The sequence below is a fragment of the Stylophora pistillata genome, chromosome 1 (genome assembly GCF_964205215.1).
Source record: "Stylophora pistillata chromosome 1, jaStyPist1.2, whole genome shotgun sequence".
Lineage (NCBI taxonomy): Eukaryota > Metazoa > Cnidaria > Anthozoa > Scleractinia > Pocilloporidae > Stylophora > Stylophora pistillata.
In genome coordinates, this window is record NC_142519.1 from 29,594,682 (window position 1) to 29,617,630 (window position 22,949).

General features: G+C 38.7%; 3 protein-coding genes and 1 pseudogene across 5 annotated transcripts in view; 3 read left to right on the plus strand and 1 right to left on the minus strand.

Annotated features, from left to right (window-relative positions):
- Positions 1–22,949, minus strand: part of LOC111331961 (myoferlin-like) — a 67,755-nt gene that overhangs the window by 27,271 nt on the left and 17,535 nt on the right. For both annotated transcript variants that reach the window (XM_088753285.1, XM_088753331.1), the window contains exons 24-31: positions 21,859–22,055; positions 21,227–21,333; positions 19,390–19,465; positions 18,205–18,315; positions 14,142–14,294; positions 13,125–13,274; positions 12,688–12,765; positions 12,236–12,315 (exon numbers count right to left, since the gene is read on the minus strand). In XM_088753285.1, the coding sequence (XP_088609411.1) occupies positions 12,236–12,315; positions 12,688–12,765; positions 13,125–13,274; positions 14,142–14,294; positions 18,205–18,315; positions 19,390–19,465; positions 21,227–21,333; positions 21,859–22,055 (952 nt within the window). The remainder of the gene's footprint in view (positions 1–12,235; positions 12,316–12,687; positions 12,766–13,124; positions 13,275–14,141; positions 14,295–18,204; positions 18,316–19,389; positions 19,466–21,226; positions 21,334–21,858; positions 22,056–22,949) is intronic.
- Positions 1,284–5,986, plus strand: LOC148742018 (adenosine receptor A2a-like). The gene is made up of 2 exons (XM_088753592.1): positions 1,284–2,210; positions 4,176–5,986. The coding sequence occupies exon 2, from the start codon at positions 4,194–4,196 to the stop codon at positions 5,175–5,177; it is 984 nt and encodes a 327-aa protein (XP_088609718.1). The 5' UTR covers positions 1,284–2,210; positions 4,176–4,193; the 3' UTR covers positions 5,178–5,986.
- On the plus strand, positions 8,931–12,465 carry LOC148742019 (adenosine receptor A3-like; annotated as a pseudogene). Its single transcript, XR_015998773.1, has 2 exons — positions 8,931–9,517; positions 10,107–12,465. The product of XR_015998773.1 is annotated as an adenosine receptor A3-like (transcript).
- Positions 16,232–18,211, plus strand: LOC148742020 (histamine H2 receptor-like). The gene has a single exon (XM_088753884.1). The coding sequence runs from the start codon at positions 17,057–17,059 to the stop codon at positions 17,978–17,980; it is 924 nt and encodes a 307-aa protein (XP_088610010.1). The 5' UTR covers positions 16,232–17,056; the 3' UTR covers positions 17,981–18,211.

The window sequence follows — 22,949 nt, forward strand, 5'->3', positions numbered from 1 at the left end:
TCGTGCGACATCGATTTTCGCGTGCAATTTAATGCGGAATTCCTTCGTCAAGTGATGAATTTTCCTTTAGGATAACACGGGCTGGTTTGAACAAGCAAGGTATTTGAATACGAAATAATTTGAATATATCAACAAAGTTGAAATGGTAAATTGGCCACCTTTACGATTATAAAAGCTGACGTTTCGAGCGTTAGCCCTTCGTCAGAGCGAATATTTTCAAATTATTTCGTTACCCCCACCGACGCAGCCCCAAACAGTTTCTTTTATACGAGCCAATTTAGTCTAGGATATCGTTTCATCGCGAGTGAGTGACTGCTCGGCGTGAGAAAATCAAAAAGCTTTTTCCTGTCACGTCTGGAACTCAGATAAACAGAATTTAGTTGTGATGATTAGTCTTCACAGATAAACAAAACACACTGCTTATTATGATTGTCCTCAAAGTTGTTTCAGGTTGTTGTAGGTAAGAGTTCTAAGTGGTTCCAAATTTGAGTAACAGCAATGGTAAAAATAACGTTGCTGACTTGCTGAGACAGAGGAGAAAATCGTGTAATTCTGTAGCTGTCAATGAGTCCTATTTTTTGTCATGTGCGCTACGAAAATGAGGGTAGCCCATATAACCTCTTGCTTATACTAAATGTTTTCAATTTGTTCGATAAAAGATTACGGCGTGTGGTTGAGTTCATTTTCGAACCCTTGAAAACTGAACGCGTATTTGAAGAACAAACAAACGAACAAACTAAAGTCAAATTACATTGAGATCCGCAAGGAATAATCTGAAAATTTCTGAGATGGTGAGAACGTTTAAAATATTTCCACATGGATTTAGCACAGAAAGCTGAAGAAAGAGCATCAGGGAGAGCATGCTGTATGATGGCTGGGTTCGATAGTTTTCTTTTAATGATTGTGCATTCAAGAAATTGAGATCACCAGTATTTAGAAGTTAAAGTTCCGTGGGATAATTTGTGACATCACTTTTGTACTTATGACTTTTGAATAAACCCCAGACCCTTCGAAACATCCTTGAAGGTTTTAACGATATGTGTATATAAAAATATTTCTTAAGTTTATGTCGGTAAAGGATATTAAAGAATGAAAAACGCCGTCGAGGAGAACTGGAATAATTAAAGATAAAAAGGTTTAAATGGCCTAAACATATTTTGCAGGTATTTTCAAAGAAAAAAATCGAAAAGAGAAGCAATATGCATGACCACGAGAACCAATCAAAATGATGAATCTTTCAATCTTTTATTGCTTGTGGGCGAGTTAGCTGCCTTCTGGGTGTGTTTGAACTTCTAGAAATTTTCGGAGAAAACCGGAAGATAATTGAATATTAAGCGTAAAATTAATTAAATATTAACGATAAAATGAGGTAAAATGGAAATTTTCAATAACCACCAGATTCTCCGGAAGAGGGAGTGCAAGAATTCGAAACACACGTCAATTCGAAACATGGCCTTGACATCGATCACATAGCGAGAAGATGGAGAATACAGAACTTCCGAAACTTACACCGAGCCATTAGTTGATATTATTAGTTCGAAATCATATGAAGCAATTTTTCCGTGGCAGAATTTATCTGTAACAGATATTTCCGTGTTTTGAGGTCTGCAGTATACCCGCCAATATGATCCTTTAACGAAAAAATTTTCCCCGATTCCTCTGAGCGAAATAGTTTTTCCGAAAGAGAGGGTGCAAGAGTTGGAAACACGTGTCAATTCGAAACAGTCTTGACATCGATCACGTAGTGCGAAGATAGAGAATACAGAACTTTCGAAACTTACGCCGAGCCATCAGTTGATATCATTAGTTCGAAATCATATAAAGCAATTTTTCCTTGGCAGAATTTATCTTTAACAGATATTTCCGTGTTTTGAGCTCTACAATACGCTCGCCAATATGATCCTCTAACAAAAAAATTTTCCCGATCCCTCTGGGCGAAATAGTTTGTTTTCATGTTTTTCCATGCTAATCGTGACGCCGCTTTATTCAAAAGAAAATCATCTTTAGCCCGAACTGATATGGTGCTACTTTTGTAGTTTTGCGGTATTTCACTTTCTTGTAATTATCAGCACTTGAAATCTCTTAAATTGCTCGCGGAAATCTTATTTTGACATTTCTAAACCATGCCTGAAGAGGGGTGCAGATGAAAAGAACTTTCATATATGTGATCGGCGAAGTTCTACAGCAGTCACCTTAAACTCTCTCTGTCGGTGAGTGGTATTTCGCTTATTATCCACGAAACTAATTAGACGCACCGCGACTCTACATATGTCCAATACTCAGTAACTGATACGACTCGAAAATGCCGTCTGATGCGATAAATGCACCATTATCCGTATAACACATCATGAGAGAGGTAGGAGAAAGGCACCCCAAACGAACAGAACAGGAAAAAAGCCTTATTTATACACGGCAAGAACTAAAGATAAAAGCTTTTGGGGTCGTTTTCATTATAGTACGATCGAAATGAAAAAAACCACATACATACTACTTATACAATAAACCTAAGAAGTAATTGTAAATAAAATGTTATTATCATTACGATCAAATTAAAGATATAAACATAAACCGAAAATCATGATGTAAGAATAAATCAAATTTTATCATTACATATTTAGAAATAAGCGTTGTCAATTTGTCTGTTTCGAGAGGTAGATTCAGATAAGCTGTCGAAGCTGAAGTCCCTGAAATAGTCTTTACTCATGAGTTATTTTGTGAGTTTGTTAGGATTAAGAGTAAAGGTATTTTCATTCGCTAAGTTCCACAAAATTGGCCCTCGATACGCTAGTGAGTCTTCAACAATCCAGTCTTGTGTCGTGGTGTCATGACTGCTTCCTGGTTTCGTGTAAGGAACAGTGGCATACTCGCCTTGTTGTGATATGGCTTCGTGCATGTAGGCACTAGTAATATGGCATTACTTTCTTTATGAAATAGTTTGTTGAATCGTTCGATTCGTACGAATCATGAATGGGAGTTATGACTCGTGGTCGGGTTTTGGAGGGCATCTTATTGGTTGAACTTCAAATATATCGTGAGAGAGGTAGGAGAACGGAACTCTGAAGATTTTGTGGAATCTTTCGATCTTCACGTTTTGAAAACATTCAATATCTCGCACATCAAAATAAACAAAGAGGCTAATACCTATATGCATCGTTTTGTAATTAGAGGCAGTGAAGAATAACACTTCCCTCCGCTTTATTAAAAACACTCCAGAACTCGCGCAGTGAGACAATCAAGAGGCAAAAGTGTGCATGCGTCGTTCTAGAACCACAGGTACACTTCTTCATACTGAGAACAATATTCCACTGATAACTCGCACAGGAAAAAAGAAAGAACAACACTTGATAAATCGCACGGAAAAAAAGGCCAGTATCTGTATGTGTTGTTCTTCAAACACAGGCAGCGAAGATTTACACGTTCTGACTTTTTCATATTTTCAAAAACATTCAACACCTCGCGCAGCAAAACAAACAAAGAGGCAAAATGAGTATGCGTCGTTCCACAGGTACACAGAGAGAAGAATTGTACGTTCCTACTGTCGCTTCAATCAAGCACTACTCGATCACTCTCGCACTCCAATAGAGGAAAGTGATGAATTTAAAACAGTCTCTGTGACTTGTACCGTGTTCCATTTGACTAAAGAGGCTCATGATGGATTTCAAAAAATACCTGAACACGTGAGAGATGGATGGTTGCAAGGAAAATGTACATGATCCGTATATTGGTGGTAGGTTATACACCTATTCGAAATCTTACTGTGAGTACCAGAGGATATGATGTTGTCCCATTAATGTGATGCATTCAACCACTCAAGTACGAGTAATAACTCTCATTCACGATTCGAGAAATCGTTCAGGGTACTCTTCTCCTACCTCTCTAACTATATATTTTAAGTCACGGTCCCAGTAATAAGTTGCATTTCACGACTCGACTACCACGCCTTATGAGTCGCTTCGATTCAGGAGTATTGGACAACACTCATGTGCATAGCGTAGTACTTGAAAAATAACACTTTAGCGTTAATCAACTGAATGGTTTAGCGCAGATACAGAATGAGTTTCAAACCCGAAAGTAACACAGTTGCATTTACAGAACGAGCAGAGTTTCGAAGGCAGTTAATCGCAAGGTTGCAAGTAATCAAAGTTTGATAAATGTGGCCTTTACTCATTTCATAGGCTCATACGTTTACAAAAATGGTCTTCCAATCCAACTACTGCCAAGATCAGTGGGCCCCATTCGCGACCTCTGTAACCACATCAGTAGTGGCCGCTATCTTGACCCTTGTTACTGTGCCAGGTAACTTACTCATCTGCTGGGCTGTGATATGGAACCCAACCGGAGAGCTGAAAACTTCATTCAATTATTTGGTACTGAACCTCGCCATTTCAGACCTCATCATAGGAACGATCACAGATCCAATCTTCGTTGACTTCCACGTCAAAGAAGCCCTCAAGGTAGACGAACTCTTGAATGTTCAATGGGTGGTCCACGTGTCGTATTTTTTTACTTCGACGGTCTCGGTCCTCAGCATAGTAGCATTAGCGGTCAACAGATACCAAGTGGTTAGGTCATACCGCTTAAATCGTGCACAGCATTCCGTAAGTCGCACAATCAAGGTATCTGTTTCTCTGTGGATTCTCTCTCTTGGTCTTCCCCTTCTCTATCTCGTTGTTGGTTTCTTCAGACTGGCTTTCATCTTTGCTAACGCTGCAGTTATTGTCACTTCGATCGTTCTTGTTTTCGTTTACTTCCGTGTGTGTCACTTCCTCAAACGGCACAGGAAGACTTCCGCACAAGTTCAGAGCAACGAGCTCGAACGAGAAAAACAACAGCAACGCGAGCAGAAGGCAACAAACTCTCTTCTTATGATAGCAGTTGCATTTATTTTGTGTTCTTTCCCATCTTGTGTAATGGTCTATATCATTAACTTATGTCACACATGCAACTGCGTTCTAATCCACTGGCTCCGAGACTTGCAGTTCTTGTTCATTCTGATCAACTCTGCTTCCAATCAGTTTCTTTACGCTTTTCGCATGCGCCCGTTTAAGAGGGCTTTTATGACCATACCAGCAATAGCATGGTTGGTGAACAAATTCGGAAAAGAAGAGCTAAGCTTAAACTATCCGACACCACAGCAATCTCAATCAGACAATACACCATCTCTGGAACTGAAATAACATGCTCCCCAGCTATGGAAAGAGAGAGCAAGCACGGGGTCAAAGTCCGTCAGGAAAACTTCAATACACAAGTATAGATGTTTCGTGAGCTCGATCAACAACATGAAACCTTGATTAGAGGATAATTCGTAAAAAGAACGCACTTCTGTTGCTTTGGTCCCATAGTTAAATGTTTTGTGTTGACAGCTGATCAAAGAGAAAGCTGTCAGCAGCAGCCTGCAGTTTTTAGAAACGACTTTTAACCGGTCCTCAAGTATCACCATGTTGAACAAATTTTAAAAAGCTTTGTAACAGTGTAGAAAGAAGGAAAGGTCACGTTTGTCCATCATGTACAAAAATATCTTGGGTTTAAGTGATATCAAAATCTGTAAGATTTTGTAAACCTCAGCGATATTACTCGTATATGGATTAGCCATAAGTTTATGCTAGTTCAAGGCTATTGAAAGAAAGTAATGTTTCAGTTCTCTTTTCCCATAACAAGGCTTGAGAATGTAATCAGTTCCTTGTACCTGTAATGCCTCATATTAATGTTCTTGGCGAATTTAAGAACTATCTTAGTTCATAATTTCAGCAACAACGTGTAAATAAGTATGGATAGTTGGACATGTATGTAACATTTCTTTCACATTTTGTAAACGGTGTGTTGGCTGGCTACCTAACTCTTACCAGTGACGATAATGATAATGATGAGAGACCAAATAACGAACGATATCTTTAGTTTGATGGAAACGCGAAATGCTTGTAAAACCTCCACTTTTATAAACATAAAATCACTGAGTCATAGGCTTACAATAAACAATAGAATCGTAGTGGTTGGGTCGCTCTAAGTACCATCAAAGAGCAGAACAGAAATAGTGACGAAAAAGCAGTTGTACCCTGTTAGCGACGACTGGTCTCCCCTCCAATCCCTCGTGAAAACCGTGTTATCCCTCCTAAAATTCTCCGACTCCACCTCTAACCCCAATAGATAAATAATGAATTATCCTTTAATGTCAATTTCTCATCGCTGAAGGTTGCCTTCCCCATCGTAGACATGCGCAGAAGCCGGGAAAACTTAAGAAAGGGCAATCATGTTAATATTTTAGATCGCTATCGTGAAGTCAAATCTCACATCTTTTCCCCAGCACCAGTCATAGCCTAGATGCTGGTTAAGCTTGTTTTCTTTAAAACTGGAAAAATCCTTAATTAAGGCATGTGTCTAAAATTATTGAGAAAAAGCTGGTAGATAAAAAAGGCCTTTTTTAAAGGTGTAACCAAACTCATCAATGGGATAGAATGACACCAACAAGGAAACTCTGAAAATTTTTAACTCAGGCGAACACCACTGTTATTCTTAGCACAGGAAATCGTAGAAACAAATCACTTTATTTTGCCAAAGGGAAATGTGTAGATGGCTTATGCCATGATTCATAAGAAACAGTCAAAAATCATTGGCGGTATCCACCTGCCTGAGTCAGACTTCCTTTGTTAAATTGTTTCTTATCTGATAAACATCCGCCTTTGTCACTAGTTATTATTAAAAGAAAACCTCATCAAATTTACAAGTTCAATTTCAAACGTGGAAAAACGTCTCGATACACTTTTCGTTGATTTAATTTTTATTATACGCCCACATTGAAAATTCGGCTCTAGATATCAATAACTAAGTTATATTTAAAGAAGTTGTGACTTTCTATAGAAATGTGCCTCTACCTGCGATCGCTCTTTTCAAATCGGTCCGCATTTCTTCATATATTGACAAGGACAGATATATTAAGCTTTTTGCTTTTTGTTTGTTTGTATTTATTTTTTAATATATTCCTACCAGGTTTGTTTGATGTCATCTTATTCAATTTTATGTGAACTATTCCGTTCCCTTTCGCTGTGCTGTATTCAGGTCTATTGATATTGATTAGGAAAATCGTGTGAAATACATCGGTTATGTCAGAAAATTACTTTTGGCTGGTGTGTGTCATCTTGTGTAAAGGAATAGTTCAGTGAAATGCCATATTAGGGTTTTAGCACTTTAGTGCAAACACCTGCTGACAAAAAATTAACTGAAAAAATTGTGGTCAAAAATCGCTAGATTCTTTATGATTCTACGAGGAAGAAAACATCACCAACATCCTCAACTAGTCCTGTATCGAGGTGAGTGCTTGATATTTGTGCCTACTTTGTATGAAGTGTTACTAAATTTATCAAACTTCATAGCTGATCCCAGATGTTTTGCGAAAGAGCGACTTTTTCCTACTCTCCCGCATAATTGATACCAACAAACTACTCAGCAATAAGAATAAAATAAAAAAATCTATTTCTCATGGTCTCTAATGATGCCAATTGAGCATTAAGGAGAATATCAAAATATCAAATCTCCCCCGAGGCATCTTTGCATTGAATCTGTGACGGTTATGCAACCAAGACGACAGACAGAATTTCCTAAAATTGTAAACAAAAGTTGTGTCCTTCCGACAACCTGGGACGGTTCTTGTGAATATCAGTTATTCTGAAATGCAAGCATAGCCCCAATAACATCCTGTGTTCTTGGAGCTAACAATCGGAGCGGAGCAAATCAACAGAGCTGTGCTCGACATGTTTCGTATCGTCGATTTTATTTGTATTTAACGTGATACGAGACTTCTGGAGAAAACTTGTTGTCCAACCTACCCGATAGTAAACTTCGAGCCATTCAATTAAGCACAAAGGAAGTCTACAGGTACGTAAATTACGCCACTGATATATTTTTACTTTCTTTATGATTCTCTTCTTTTTTTTTTTTTTGTTTTGTCCAAAATAGTCTTAATTCTCGAATTACGAGTAGTTTTTCTTTTTAATCACTTCTCCTGCATAGAAAGTAAAATATCTTTCTCTGTGCAATTCTTTCTCCAAATTGCACATATATTAGATCAAAAACGTAACAAAGAATCGAATTTGCAGATTTTCATCTCGACCTTCCACAACAAAGCGATTCAGTTCTGATGAAAATTAAGACGCAGTATTGACCGAGCCCAAAGTATATATCCCTTTTCGTGTTCTCTGTTTTTTTCTGCTTTTGTACTGGCTCGAGACGAAGTCCAGTTCCATATAAACGCAGTGAGCAAACACGCCGATACCACCAGTCTGTATCAAACAGGCTCGGTTTATAAAGGAATTATTAGATTATAACCATATATGACGGAAAGATTGCGCCGATGAATTTGAAAATATGTCTACGAAATTATCCTTGTTACAATTCAATTTGTGCAAAAACTGCTTAAAAACTATTTTCTTACAAGTTTCAAAGATACTTGTGAATTTCATACTCTTGAAAAGCAAACAATTACCTATTCGCAACTAAGAATTTAACTCTCAAAATCTAATAATGCGTCATTGGCCCATTAATTAGATGCTGCCACAACTGTCTATATTTGTTTTTGATATCTCACTGCTTCCGATCTCATTCCATCTTGTCAGAAGACTATGTGCCTTTAAAAATACCTTTTTCCCTTTTCACCAATTCACGCGACAAAGCCGCAACAGCGAGCCGTGGACTTGCAATCATAATTATGACCTATAATTACTCCTGCAAATTATATCACATATTTCTCTCGCCAGAAGAGACCAAAATGACAGGTTGTATGCATAATGTAGGCAACAGATATTTGAAACTTTTAATTACTTTGTCTAGTTCCAATCCCTTTCTTCCAAACAGTTTTAATTTCGCCGGAAGAAAGGCATTCACACATAGGCAAGGACATGATCAATGCAGGTAAACTATAATTAAAGGAAGTTCAGAGAACAAGCCTGAACAAAAATTTAGGCTTCGACGCGGTTCAAGCCCGTGCATTGTATCACTTTTACACTTGTATAGCTTGACTTACAAAAGTACCTATCATATCTGAACTGGGGAAACGTCCGCGATAAAAGGTAAACATTTTTAATTTTGGCGTTATTTGATACATCTCTTCGCCACTTCACAAGTTCGTTTGACAAGGACTGTATGGAGACAGAATCTCAGTGACGTCCGCGTAAGACAGAGTGTCCGGTCAATATGGGGACAGGAAAATAGATTTCACCGTAGTTAGGCAAACCCAGACAGATAAGCGCAGCTGTTGGGAAGGTTCTACCATATACCATAGGGAAAAAGCGTGCAGCAACTCATGGTCAGACAAGTTACCGCGGAGATAAAATTACTTATGACAACCAATTCAAACTTTTATAGAACGTTAGGTATAAAAGCGCTTTAGTCTGCGCTCAAGGAACGATAACTGATGACCAATAGATGGCATCGATAATGAACTTCGAAACTTCCTGCATCCTGCTAATTGTTATTCAAATTCAATATTGTCTGTATATACAAGGCTCTAGCTCCTGTTTTTTCTGAGGTAACTAGCTTTTTTAATCAACATTCTTGTAAGTAGGTTTTACGCTCCCTGAAAATTCGTAAATTTATACCCTTTAAAGAGTGTGTCATTTTTTTAACCATCTTTTATTAAAAACACGATATGTTGATGCAAGAGATATTCTCTTGGTTGATGTCAGTCGCTTCTGGTCGGTACACAAAAATCACCTTTAATTATGTTTCTCCACTTTTATCAAGCTGATTATGGAATGAAGAGTTTTATCTTTCCTCTAAAAAGAATGTTTTGGGGCATTTTATAATAGCGCCGCATTTTGCCGCAACCCTACGCATTTTGGAAAATGATTGCGGCATTATGCAATAACGACGCATTTTGTAATATCAGTTGGGGCGTTTTGAAATAACTTACGGTGTAAGCATTTTGTCAGCATCGTGAAATTTCTTGAGCAAGCGTGAAAGACAAAAATAACCTAACCGTGACATTTTGGACATATTCTGACAGTAAGAGACCAATGAAGATGGAATAAGGGGAGTCTTCGTCACGTCTTAAAAATACAGCTGTTCCTAGTTGAAGCGCAGATTACAACAGCTGTTCTTCCTTTCTCTTGACGCAGGTATTTCAACGCACCAATCAGCGACCAGGAGTGAAGAGAGTATACAAATTCGGAAATTATGGCCAATAGAATGGAAGCTACGATGTTTACGCTGGACTTCACTAAATAGCCGAGAGTTATTAAAGGTACAGGCATAAAGATCTTTCAAACGCTGTGGAATATGCATGTGTTGAAACTGTTCTTGCCGTTTTAGATTCTCCCAGTTTCACAATGGTATTTAAATCTGACCTCTGTGAACATTACTGGGCACCATTTGCAACCTCTGTCACCACAACAACGATATCTGCCATTTTATGCATCGTAACTGTACCCGGTAATTTTCTCATTTGCTGGGCCGTATTGTGGAACCCGACAAGAAACCTCAAAACTCCCTTTAACTACTTGGTGCTCAACCTCGCCATTGCAGATTTGATCGTTGGGGCCGTAACTGAGCCTGTGTTTGTCGGATATCATGCTAGCGAGGCTCTGAAACGCCCCGTCCTTGGTCTTAGGTGGGTGGTGTATGTATCATATTTTATGAGTTCAACAGCATCGGTGTTAAGTATACTGGCTCTAGCTGTAAACAGGTACAAGGTAGCGACGTCAAACCGCATCGTACGAGGCAAGACATCTAGTACAATCGGAACATCAATTTTTTTATGGATGTGTTCCATTAGTCTTCCATTATTATACCTGGCAGTGGGATTCTATCTTCTTGCCTTCATATTTGCCAATACAGCGGTCGTGATAAGCATCATTGTTCTACTATTTGTAAACTGCAGTATCTATCGGAGCCTTCGTGAACACGAAAAGAATACTGAACATATTAGAAGCAACCGTGATCGGCAAAAGTATCTTAAACGTGAAGAGAAGATAACAAAATCCTTTCTGTTTATCATCCTTTCATTTTTAGCCTGTGGCGTGCCTTCGCTTGTGATGGTCTATGTTATTAACTTATGTAACTCATGTAGTTGCGTTCTTATCCATTGGTTCCGAGATCTGCAGTATTTATTCCTGCTACTCAATTCTGCTACGAATCAGTTTCTGTACGCTTGGCGAATGCGCTCATTTCAGGCAGCATTTTTAACAGTTCCCTTCATTCGGTGGACAGGTAGAAAATTGGCTGGAAACAAAATCGATCAAGTTACCGTAACTCACACGGAAAGTGCGATGGAAGAATCTACGAATAAGCAAGAACGGAGAGAAGGAAACGTATTGGCCCAGGGCGAAAAAGAGTCGTAAATCACGGATCTCTATCATCGAAATTCCACTGTCTCAAAGCACGAAGATTAAGCAAATAACTTGATACTAAATCCTGTTTATACGAGGTAAAGAATATCTAAGAAGAAGTGCGCGAGGAATCGAAAAAAGTCAGCTCAGTCTGATGCATAAACAAAGGCCAAAGTTTCTGGCATCAGCTCTAAAAGCCGCGATTTCATCAACCTTTTTCCTGAACAGTCAATGAGAAATAAAGACCTTCATTTTTGATCTACCAAAGCAATCGCGACTTAAAAACGAGTCTAATAAGTAGGGGATTATTGTGTTGGTACAAACCACCTAAAAATGTGTCAAAATTCCGAAAAATGGTCAATAAAGTTAAACTCGTGGCGCGCAATTTTTCTTGTTGGCCTCTCGAAGGTGATTAGTACTTACTGATCACTTCCGAGCAAACCAATCAGACCGTGTAAAAAGTGGTATTCACCTTTTGGTAAAATCCACTTTCCAAGATAGCAAATAAGATGGGTACATAAATGGCCGTGAACGAGAGATCTCAACAAACTGACATCAGGGAGGGGGCGGGGGCAGTTGGCGGCATGAATTTTCAGCAGAGGGTAGCTTCCCTTAAACCTCTTCTCTTACCCACTTCTTTGAATTTAAGGGTAATCCTCAAGCGGTTCCAGTAAAGAGAGAGTATAGTTAATGTAATGAGTGGCAAATTTTACACCCACTGCACTTCACAATCCAGAAAGAAATCAACAAAGAGCTAAACAGTTGCCATATGAAGAATATTTGATTCAACATTTCGATCAATTATTCTTCAAACTAATCGGAAAAAGTGCTATTTCTATGTTTCAGGTTAAAAATTTAGAAATATGTTAGGACATCGGTAAAGCAGCGGGAAATGTGGGTAAGTCGGTAACAAATCTGACCTCATTTCCGGAGCTATGTACCAGTCTCCCTCAAATTCCCAACCTTCAGGGGCCTGAAATTTTTCTTTAGGTAGTGGTAGCTGTGGACGGAAAATAAATTATGTACCACCGCTAATAGTTACTTATTAGTTAATGTACAAACAGAAAAGATACCAAGGCATCTGGAAAAATTCTTACAGGATGAACACAAGTGCAATCTGTTTAGAGGAAAGAATAAATGTGAAACAGTCGTTTTTTGTTAGTGCCTGGTTCAGAGCCCGAGTACAAAGTTTTGGCAGGGTGCCCGAATTCTGGCGTGGGTGCTCGAAAATAAGGCGTGTTCATATTAACGCCCATCAAGAACCGTGCACGGGCACCGTGCTCGAGCAACAAGTGTGAACGTAGCCTAAGAGAAGAAATACTGAGACAGTGATATCCTAAATTTGTTTGGTCGTTTAAAATAGAAAGCATACCTCTCCGCTGGCATTCGAAAATCCTGGTCTCGTAAGGGCTTTCTTTGTCCAAAAACCAATTTTGACTTCGTTTTCATACTACAAAGGAAGTAACGATTTCGGTAAAATAGAAGAAACTTCTCGCTAAATGCTATAATAGTACATTTTACAGTTGTGTGCTTGGTTGTCAAGCCTTTTAACGGGAGTGAGGCCAGGGGTAACCTTGTTAGGATACAAACCTTGCTGCCTTTCAAGTGTAAATCACTTTGTTATCATGCTAACTAGTTACAGGTCTCTATCACGACAAGGTCACCTTCAGCCTCACTCCAAATCAAAGGCTTGGCAACTAAGTACACAACTGTAAAATGGCCAATTGAAATATCATTAATCAATTTTAATTACGATTGAAAAGAATATTTCAACGAACTGAACATTCGAAAAACTGAATGTAGACTAACCGTTTCTGCTAAGACGCCAAAATCACCTTCGCTGTGCTCGCGTGCAGTCCAGTTACTCTGATACTGCTCAAGTCCAAACCACAGCTCAACTCGAACGACTGCGGGGAGTTCTGGGTGATCTACAGTGTTCAGGGCCTTCAGACCGGGGTACTAGAGGGAATAAAAAAGAAAGCCCATTGTACAGCGTACCAAAGATTTCTCTTAAGTTCGAGTGCGTAGAGTATCCGATCACGAGAGTGTGAGTCCTTATGTCTTCGTGCCTGTTCGTGACAAATGTTGATCAGGCTTCTTTATAAGAAGATTAGCAGTATACATGTAAACACTGGATTTCTTCCTTTTGAGAGAGGTGTATTTTTAAGGTAACAAGATGCAGAAGAGAAGTAATTGAGGGCACAAAAGAGGTAATTCCGGGAAAAAAAAAACAAATAAAGAAATAAATGAAACACATCGGTCAGTCAGACTTTGAACGTTTTTGCAGCTGAAACACTAAGAATTTGTTTTTTTGATTGAATGCAATGGCGTTTTGACCGAACGCCTAACGGTATTTTCAGGGTGAGTTAGATGATTCGCGTGCTTTGTTTACGCTTAATATAAATTTCTTTATTTACATAATGAATAAATGAACACGTGATTGTTCCATGCAATTTGGAAAACATAGTTAATATTCGTGCTTATTTATACCAAATTGCACTAGACATCACGTGATTACCTTTACCAAGTACCTAGGCAACGCCTGCGAACAAAAATAAGGGAGGTGTCTGTCCCAAATGGTAAACCCATTATTCTCGGGAACCTTAGCTTTCGCGTATTGATTGAATTAGCAACTGGCTTACGCTACCCTGAAGTATCTATCGCTGATTAACAGGCCGTGGTATTTTGTTAAGGAAAATTGACGTCATTGTAGTGATTAAATCGTTACATGAATCAAACAAAACTTCAAACATTTTCCGAAACCAATTCGCTAAAACGTAAATGTTGAACCCACCTCTCAATTTTATAAATAAATTGGAAAATTACCTTCATCTCGATCTCCATTGTTTTTCCGCAAAATTTACCGCAGGCTTCCTCCCTGGGTGAGAACAGGACATGGTAGGCTGGTATTCTGTGGTAGGCAATCCTCGTTGTGCCACTGATCATCCAGAGGATGACATCGGGTAGGCTGTTTTGAGGCTGTATTAGTTGTAGGAGATTGAGATCAAAATGAATTGTATATTTAACAATTACTCCACGAGCGCGCTTTGGATATGAGATGATAGATAGCCAACGAGGCGCGTAGCGCCGAGTTGGCTATAATCATCTCATATCCAACAAGCGCGAGTGGAATAATTGTTTTATTAAAAACGTTGAATTAAATTATTAAATTTTCTTAAATTTTTAGCTCCCTTTTAATTTTAAGCTGACACGTACGCTTACCATATTTGTAGATTATGGTATATTGGCTGATATACCATAATGGCTAAGCCAGTAAAAAGTCTTGAATTGCATTATCCAATGATCTAGTTTTTAATAACATGAATTATAACATAACCAAGGTAAAGCGCGCGCTCTGATTGGTCAATTCAGTGTGCATCATTTGCCCAAGGTGTACACTGTTAACGTGAGCAAATGCAAAGACTAGTTTCCGCACGCTTGTTATTTCTGGTCACGTAAGATTTCAGTGTTAAATACAAGGGAACTCTTTTGCTACACTGTATCAATGTTATGTTATAGAACAAATGGTAAACACCACAGCGTGCACTATTGAGTTATGGAGCACTTGGGAGGTTGTTAAGTACGGAAGAAGCGTCTGGCCCTGTTAGCGGTTTTGGGAATAAGGGTCGCTGGGCATTCATAACTCATTAGTGTCCGCTGTGGTGTTTACCATTTGTTAATGGGAAGACTTGGTTAGCTCAATTGGTTAGAGCGCCGGATTGTGTTGTGCGGGAGGTGGAGGGTTCGAGCCCCGGCCGGACCAATACTAATGGTCTTAAAATAACTGAGGAGAATTTGCTACCTTTCTATAATATCAAGAAATGGATAGATATTCTAGTCTTCTCGGATAAGGACGAATAAACCATAGGCCCCGTCTCCTGCAGGGTTAGGGGTAGGAGACGTTAATTTCTCACGCACGAGATTACTGTGTGGTGGATGTCCTCCCCTGGGTGAATTTACTGGGCCGGCAGTAATTGGCGCAAGCTCTTGCGGTGTCCCTGCCTATCGGCTAAGCTAATAAACTAAACTAAACTAAACTCATGAATTTGAATGGGTCAAAGCTATTGACTTGAATTAACCCTTCCCCAAAAGCGACCAGAATCTAATTTCTCCTTGCAATGTCACCCCTAAATCAAACATTAAGGTCAGGAAAATAAAGGAAATGATCACCAACTTAAGAAGCTTTTGATCGTCAGTACCTCAGGAAATTTAATCAAAACAGTATATGTATACTTATGTTAGGTTGTAAAGGGTTAATAACTAAACGAGATTAAGAGGTAAATCTTGAAGGCCATTTTCCAAACCCCATTCCCCGTTTACAAATTGTTAAGAGTGTGGGCAACTCCTTCCGTATGCCTACACAAGTTTTTCTTTGTCTTAAATATGTTATTCATTTTAAATCAGTTGAAAACTAACGAATGGAAGTTCTACCTCATTTAGATCTATATCATAAGAAAAATGCTCAATATGACCGAACCAGCTCTACTCTAGAGTTCTGGTGTTACCTTCCTCTATTGGTCACATATGTACCTCTTGCATGTGTAGTCATGTATGTCTCAGATCGAGACAGATACATGTTGCATACATGTGCAGTTATTAAACGTAGGAAATGTATCGCCGGATAACGGACTTTGGAGCTCATTCCTGGAGACAGTTTGCATTTTTGCTAAACATACAATAATAAATGCAAATTTTGCATAGACATTTTTAATTTGAATTTCACATACATATACACCATTAAATTGGAATAGCATTTAGTGTGATAAAACGCATAAACGTTCATGTTTACGGAAAATGCAACTTTTGATTCACGTAAAAGACAATTCATGAGATCACTTCGCCATATTCACGAACGCAGCAAGGCACCTTCCTTTCGATATTTTCAAAGTCTCACTAAAATTATAACCTAAGCATTTCATTTCAAATCTATATTTAGGTCCTCAACACTTCAAAGATCTTCACACGAGAGCACCAAGGTTTTTGAAGATTGTTTTCAAGATACTGCGACTTTTTTTAGCTACACCATAAGCGAGATAGCGCAAAGTAAACAACCTTTATAATGCAAATGTAAATTAATTTCAGAAAGAAGAAAGAATCTCGAATTGTCATTAATGTTTAAATTCCAAACAATTATTTCAACTGATTAGCTTAAAAATTGTCTAATATAAGACCCTTGCCTAAAACAGCACCTATGTTCAATAACATCTATAAGAAAAGTCCGAGACACCTGCTTTGGTCAGAGAGCTGGAGATAAAAATTAATTCAAACTTTGCTTAAATCTGAAATGAAAATACTTTTAATCAGAGCACCACAGCCTGCACAGTTGTGATTTGCCTACCTCGCAGAGACCTAATTAAAATCTATAGCAAAGAATTGGAAACAACTCGCTATGTGATTGCTATGAATTCGCTCCGGAAAGAAATTTAACAGCTGGCCAGCTAACCTAACAATTTGCAAAAACCGCACAGAAGGTAAGTCAAGTCGTCCACTGATTCCTGCTGAAAGCTAGCCCAGAACTGCGAAATTATCGTGCACTGAATGTTTACCACCTTAAGAAGAGTGAAGTGCGAAGTATCACACAACGAAAAACGAAAGAGGTATTTTGCTGACTCGAAGCATAACTTCAATCTGGTCAGTAAATAGGATATACTATAGAATCATCGATATAACAAAAGGAAGGTGTTAAGCGGTTATTAACTTATCTGTCTTTGAAGGCGAAACGCCCCGATTGTAAAAGAGCAATGAAATCGTTTTGTGAGGAACTTCAACAATTTGAAATTTTGACACTCATCGAAGCTGAAGATTTCTACCCCACGTACGTCATAAATGGTATTATAAATGCATACCTATCCTATACGACCATCATGCTAAACAGTGTCACAATCCACGCGACGTGGAAAGCCTCGTCGTTGTCAAAGACGTTAAAAACATTACTTCTTAGTCTAGCTATTTCTGATCTTGGTATTGGTCTCGTCTGCCAGCCTTTCCTAGCTACATTGATGGTTAAGTGGTTACAAGGAAACAATCCTGGTTGTGCCACGTATGACGCCTTTGCCTGCACTAGCGCCTTCTTTGCATTTGCTTCGTTCTTCAGCGCTGCAATGATAACATTAGACAGATTCTTAGCTATTCATCTCCACCTCAGATATCGAGAGCTTGTGACGCACAGAAGAGTTGCGGCAGTGGTGATCATATTATGGGTATGCTGTGCGGTTTTTTCGTTCATTACTTTGTGGATCCCAACGCCAATTATTCGTTTTCTATTTGCTGGTGTTGAAACGATATGCCTCGTCATAACATCCGTACTTAACATCAGGATATATTCAGCCGTGCGGCATCACAGAAACCAAATCCAGTCTCTCCTGCAGGTACAACGGACTGGTGAAATGGCACTCGCACCAAGTGTTAAGAAATCTGCAGCAGGATCATTTTATATCTATCTTGTGTGTTTATTGTGCTTTTTGCCACAAGTTTGTGTTTTCATTCTAGTGGCAACTGCCGGAGTTAACGATGTTTCCAAGATTTTGTCAGTCTACACTTTCACACTGATGTTTGTTAATTCGTCTCTAAACCCTGTTATATACTGCTGGAAAATGAGGCACATTCAAAATGCTATCATAGCCACTTTACGAAATTTACTGAGACGTGCAAGTAATTCAAGCTAAAGAGTGGTAACCTCCAGTTCGTCGCCTTTTTCCTGGGAGAGACCATGCCGGAGTTCTACTCAAAAGAAGGCTGATAGATGTTTGTACAAGAGAGCGAAGTTTGAAATAAATACTCAGAATTACTCAGAAAACTAGAAGTCAAAGCAGGTGATTATTGTGAGGCGAGAAGCGCTCGAAAGAAAATTTAAACGTGGAAGAGGCATTTGCCTTTGTTTTACGCTTACCTCTTCTGCAAGGTCTTGTAATCGTTGGAAAAATCCTTTTACATCTGAGAGCGCGTCTTCGACGTTTGTGGCTTTTTCTTTGAGTTCGGTGGCGTCCTGTGCGATAGAACGCTGAAAATGGTTACAAAATAAGAAGGATTCATCAAACTACTGAAGAGTTACTGAGGATTTGTACATCTTGAAACACTTTTCACTTCCTCTTTAATTTGTTATCTTTCATTCAATTTGAATCTTGGTTATTTTCATAATTTTTTTTTCTTTTGATTGCTTCCCTTTTCATTTAATTTTTTTCTGGTCGATTATCACCAGGTCTCATTCATGTAAACCGTTTTCAATTTATAGAAAGAAAACAAAAAAAATTTCATAGAAATTCATCATCTCTCGATTCTGATGACGATATCTGTTGAGGTTGTCGAAACGTCAGTCACGATGACCTACAAGAGTCCCTCTGAGGATAACCCTCACACTAGCAATAACACTGTAACTCTGCAATACCTGCCAAATCTCGCAGAAAAGAAACAGAAAAACAATGGCATCATTTCACAATCACAAGGTCTTGGTCTTGGTTTGCAAGATCAGTTTAATTAAACTAACGCGATCGGAAAACGGTGTATAACCTCAGAGGTACCCTAAAATTGAGTCTACCAAGAATTACTACAAGCTCCTATGGATTACAATCGTTCAGATATGCTGCTGCCTGATAACATAAGAACTTCTGAATCTCTAACTGCTTTTAAGCGTACTATTCGCAATATTACTGTGTAGATGAGACTAAAGACGATGATATATATATATATATATATATATATATATATAAAGTGTGACTTGATTTTCGTAGAACAGTGCTCAATACATAGAAGTAGAGCGAAGTATATATTGTGGGAGGAAAAAGACAAGTAAACTACAAGTTCATCAGGGATGAACTTGTAGTTTACTTGTCTTTTTCCTCCCACAATATATATATATATATATATATATATGCGTGTGCGTAGTAATTTTATATATTTTGCTGTATTCCTTAAATGTTAATTATACTCTGAGATACTAGCTCTCGGCTCGAGCTATTCTAAATCCGAGTTTAAATAAAGTTATATGTATGTATGTATGAGTACGGCGGTTAGAGTAAACAACAAACTTTTATCGGAAAATTCAACGGAAGTTTATCAGTAGTAACAGCTGCCTTACCAACTCACATCTTCTTTCACGTTCACGCTTCTTGTCAAGTTTGTTTGTCTTCCCTTTCAAGTTAGGTAGGCCATTGCTGAATAACAAGAAAATAAAATGAGGATTTTGGGAAGCTTCGAAAAAGCAATTTTTTAAACAATATGGCCGACCTCCAGCTCGTGATTTACAATATGCTTTGATTTTAAGCCGCTGCATGCTTTTGAGTAGTTGCTAACGATTCATGACCCCACGTTCAGTATTAAAATTGCCAAGAATTTCCCTACCTGTTCCCTTAAATTTTTTATATTTAACCAGAATGCTTTTGGCTTACGATTATGAACTTCTCTTCATCGTTGCAACTGCATCCTTTGCACGTGTGCAAGAATTGATTTTCATTTTTGCCTCGTAATATTATCATTGCTTTTATTTTTGGTCTCATCACCAGAAATCGGGGACATTTCGAGCCCGTTACGAAATGTCAGTGGTATATCGTAGTACAGACAATTTAAGATGGCGGCGGTGGAAGTGAAGTGAACCCGTAACTTTCTATTTTCGTAAAACTCCGCCAGAGAAAGGCCTGGTATGTTATTATCCCAGAAAGCCAAAGGAGACGTCAAAAGAAGGAAAATGGCGGCCAAATTTTGCAGTTACAGGGACTTGTATCTTTCGTGTTCTTCCTTCCTAAAATTGGGGTGTTTAAAAATGGCGTGTTGGGCTTTTGAGCTCTGTGAAAATACGAAGAGTCTCCCGGCTCAAGGAAAATTTGTGGGCCAACATATTCGACCGTTTACGAGCGATTTAATTGAGAAAACCTCTGCATAATGCATATCAAACTACGCAGTTGCGAATCTCCACAAGATTGTTCCCACGACGAAAGAATTGTAACACCTAATCGAAGCAGATTTTAAGAGTTTGTATGCGAAAATGGAGTCAGAATTATGAGTTTACTCTTATACCTTGGGAAAAGGTAGGCTTAAATTTTAGTATTTCTTTTTCGTAGCGATGGACGCTTTAACCGATGCAGGCTGCATTTCCAACTACGCAGCGAAAGAATATCCCATTCTTAGACAGCCATTTTGAAAAAAACAATCTTTTCCCATACATTTTCTTATTCTGTTTTGGCGCCATTTTGCTTGTAACACGAGGAGAACCCCTCCGCCATATTGTCCCAAATTTCTGGCAATGATAATGATTTGTGTTGATTATTGAGAGAAAATTTGCAAGTTATCCAGTGAGTAAACAGAAACAGGTGCGTCGGGTCAAAGGATCCATTTACCACGTTTAAAATAGGCCTTTTGCAGCTAGAGATCACGTGCTTAGATACCGCATAGCAACGCCATACTGGAGAGCAAGCACTCCAGTGATCTCACAATATAGAGGTCACAGAGGTCTGCATTCAAACAAAGAATACAGCGGATAACAGGTCAAAAGGTATCCCAATTCGAGAAATCCAGTGAGAAGTAATCAACAGCTTCCCCGGAGTGTATCAGCAGCAAAATCACACCAAAATTCGTTTTTCGCTGATACACTCCAAGGAAGCTGTTGATTAAAACTTACAAAATTTCTCGAATTGGGATACCCTTTAACTTGTTATCCGCTGTATTCTTTGTTTGAATGCAGACTTCTGTGATCTCTATTTTGTCTAAGATCATTGGAGTGCTTGCTCTCCAGTATGGCGTTGCTATGCGGTATCTAAGCACGTGATCTCTAACTACAAAAGGCCTATTGGTATAGCGTTCAGTGGATCTTGAATGACAGGCAGTTCGCTTGGTTATGTATGTATATTTTAATTAACCTGTCGTGAAATTTCATGCATCCGTATCTTTAACGAGTTATTTAACGTCCAACATTATGTAACCTGCAGTCTTCAATGAGCTGGTCCAGTAGGGAGAACAAACAAGAAGCCCTCTCTACTTCCGGTGCATTAATGGCGATCATGTAAATCACCTCCGTCATCTTACTTTTCTGGGAAGAGAAAAAGTTTTTAATCAAGAGGCAATTTCAATAAATCTACTCTGTGCGTATAGATCATGTATTGCTTCTATGATACGACTCCCATGTTTGGGGTTCCCTGAACCGAACTCTTTTTTTTAGATTTGACTTTAAAAAATGTGCACGTAATGAAAAAATCCGACTGCAAAGGTGCGCGTTGCTTGCATGGTGTGATAACTCTTAAAAATTATGGAGGGGATAAGTTTCTAAAGAAACTGTCGTGCTGCGTCGGTGGGAGTTACAAGGTAATCTGGAATTTTTTAACTGGGTTGATAATGAAAATTGGCCACCCTTGAGGAGTTTGAAAGTTGACGTTTCGAGGGCTAGGGCTCCAAACGTCAGCTTTTAAACTCTTTATGGTTGCCAGTTTACATTATCAACTCAGTTGATAAAACCCAAATTATCTTAGAAATTTTGCTCCATTGAAAGAGAATCCTTTTACTGTCAACGCCAAAGCAAAGCTCACACAGAGGCGTTTAAAGCAGCAGTTGGCCTTACCACGCGATCGATAATCCTCAGTAGGGCATTTAAGGGTTCTAGTCTAAAGGAAATGTTCTCCCAATAGCTTTCCACGCACACACAAGGCTTTTCACTGCTCCAAGGAAGATAGTAATAGTTGGTCCCATCATACACTGCATTACAAGGGGGCGTGTTGGAAGGTGCCACTGACTCATCCATCATGTTCCCATAGTTACCTACAAAGTAACAGTTTTCACCAATTAGTAATCTCCAAACAAGGATTTTAATTTCATGTCAGTCTAATCCATGTAAATCTGGTATACAGTCAAGATAGCTGTTATTGCTTGGACTTATTGCTTGGATGGAGCACGTACTTTACGTTTGTTGTTAGTCATTCGTAAAATGAAACGAGTAAATTTAGCTTTAAAAGCGTGCTTCACTTTATAAAGTGTTTTTGACAGAACACTTTATGCAAAACGAGCTACTTTGAGCAAAATTTTGCGCAATCTCATGATCATTAACAGGTTTGTGGAAAGCTCTAAACGTAATTTCGGAAACTTAATTTGTCTTCAAGCATGTTATGGTTAAGCCCAGGTTATGCCGACCGATGATTAATAGAGAGCTTTGCTTTATAAATTGTTTTAATAACGGAACACGTTTGAGTAACTTTTTTGCAAAACGAGTTATACTTTAAGCCGCGAAACTTTGCGCAATTTCTTGGTCATTAATAGGTTGGTGGAAAGAATCTAAAAGGAATTTCGGAAATTTGTAACTGCCTTCAAATATGTTATAATTAATTTCAGGTTATGCCGACCGAAGATCTATCAAAGATCATAAAAATCTCAACTGTTTTTTTTTTTCTCCTTACAGTAGCACAGCACAGCACAGTACAGTATCTGTATGAAATCTCCATTGTGTGGCTCTTCTGACTTAATTTACAACATTTAGCAGGAGATTTTGGCCAGACTGCATTGAGCAGTTTACAGTTTTTGAAGAAATTTTTTCCATATGCCCCCAATATCAGAATGAAGGTCAGACCACAACACCGGGAGCTACGTTCCCTACTCTTTGCGGTAAGTGTGGGTTCTTTAACGTCCCCAGCTAACAAGCACAGAGAAGATGCAGGAGAC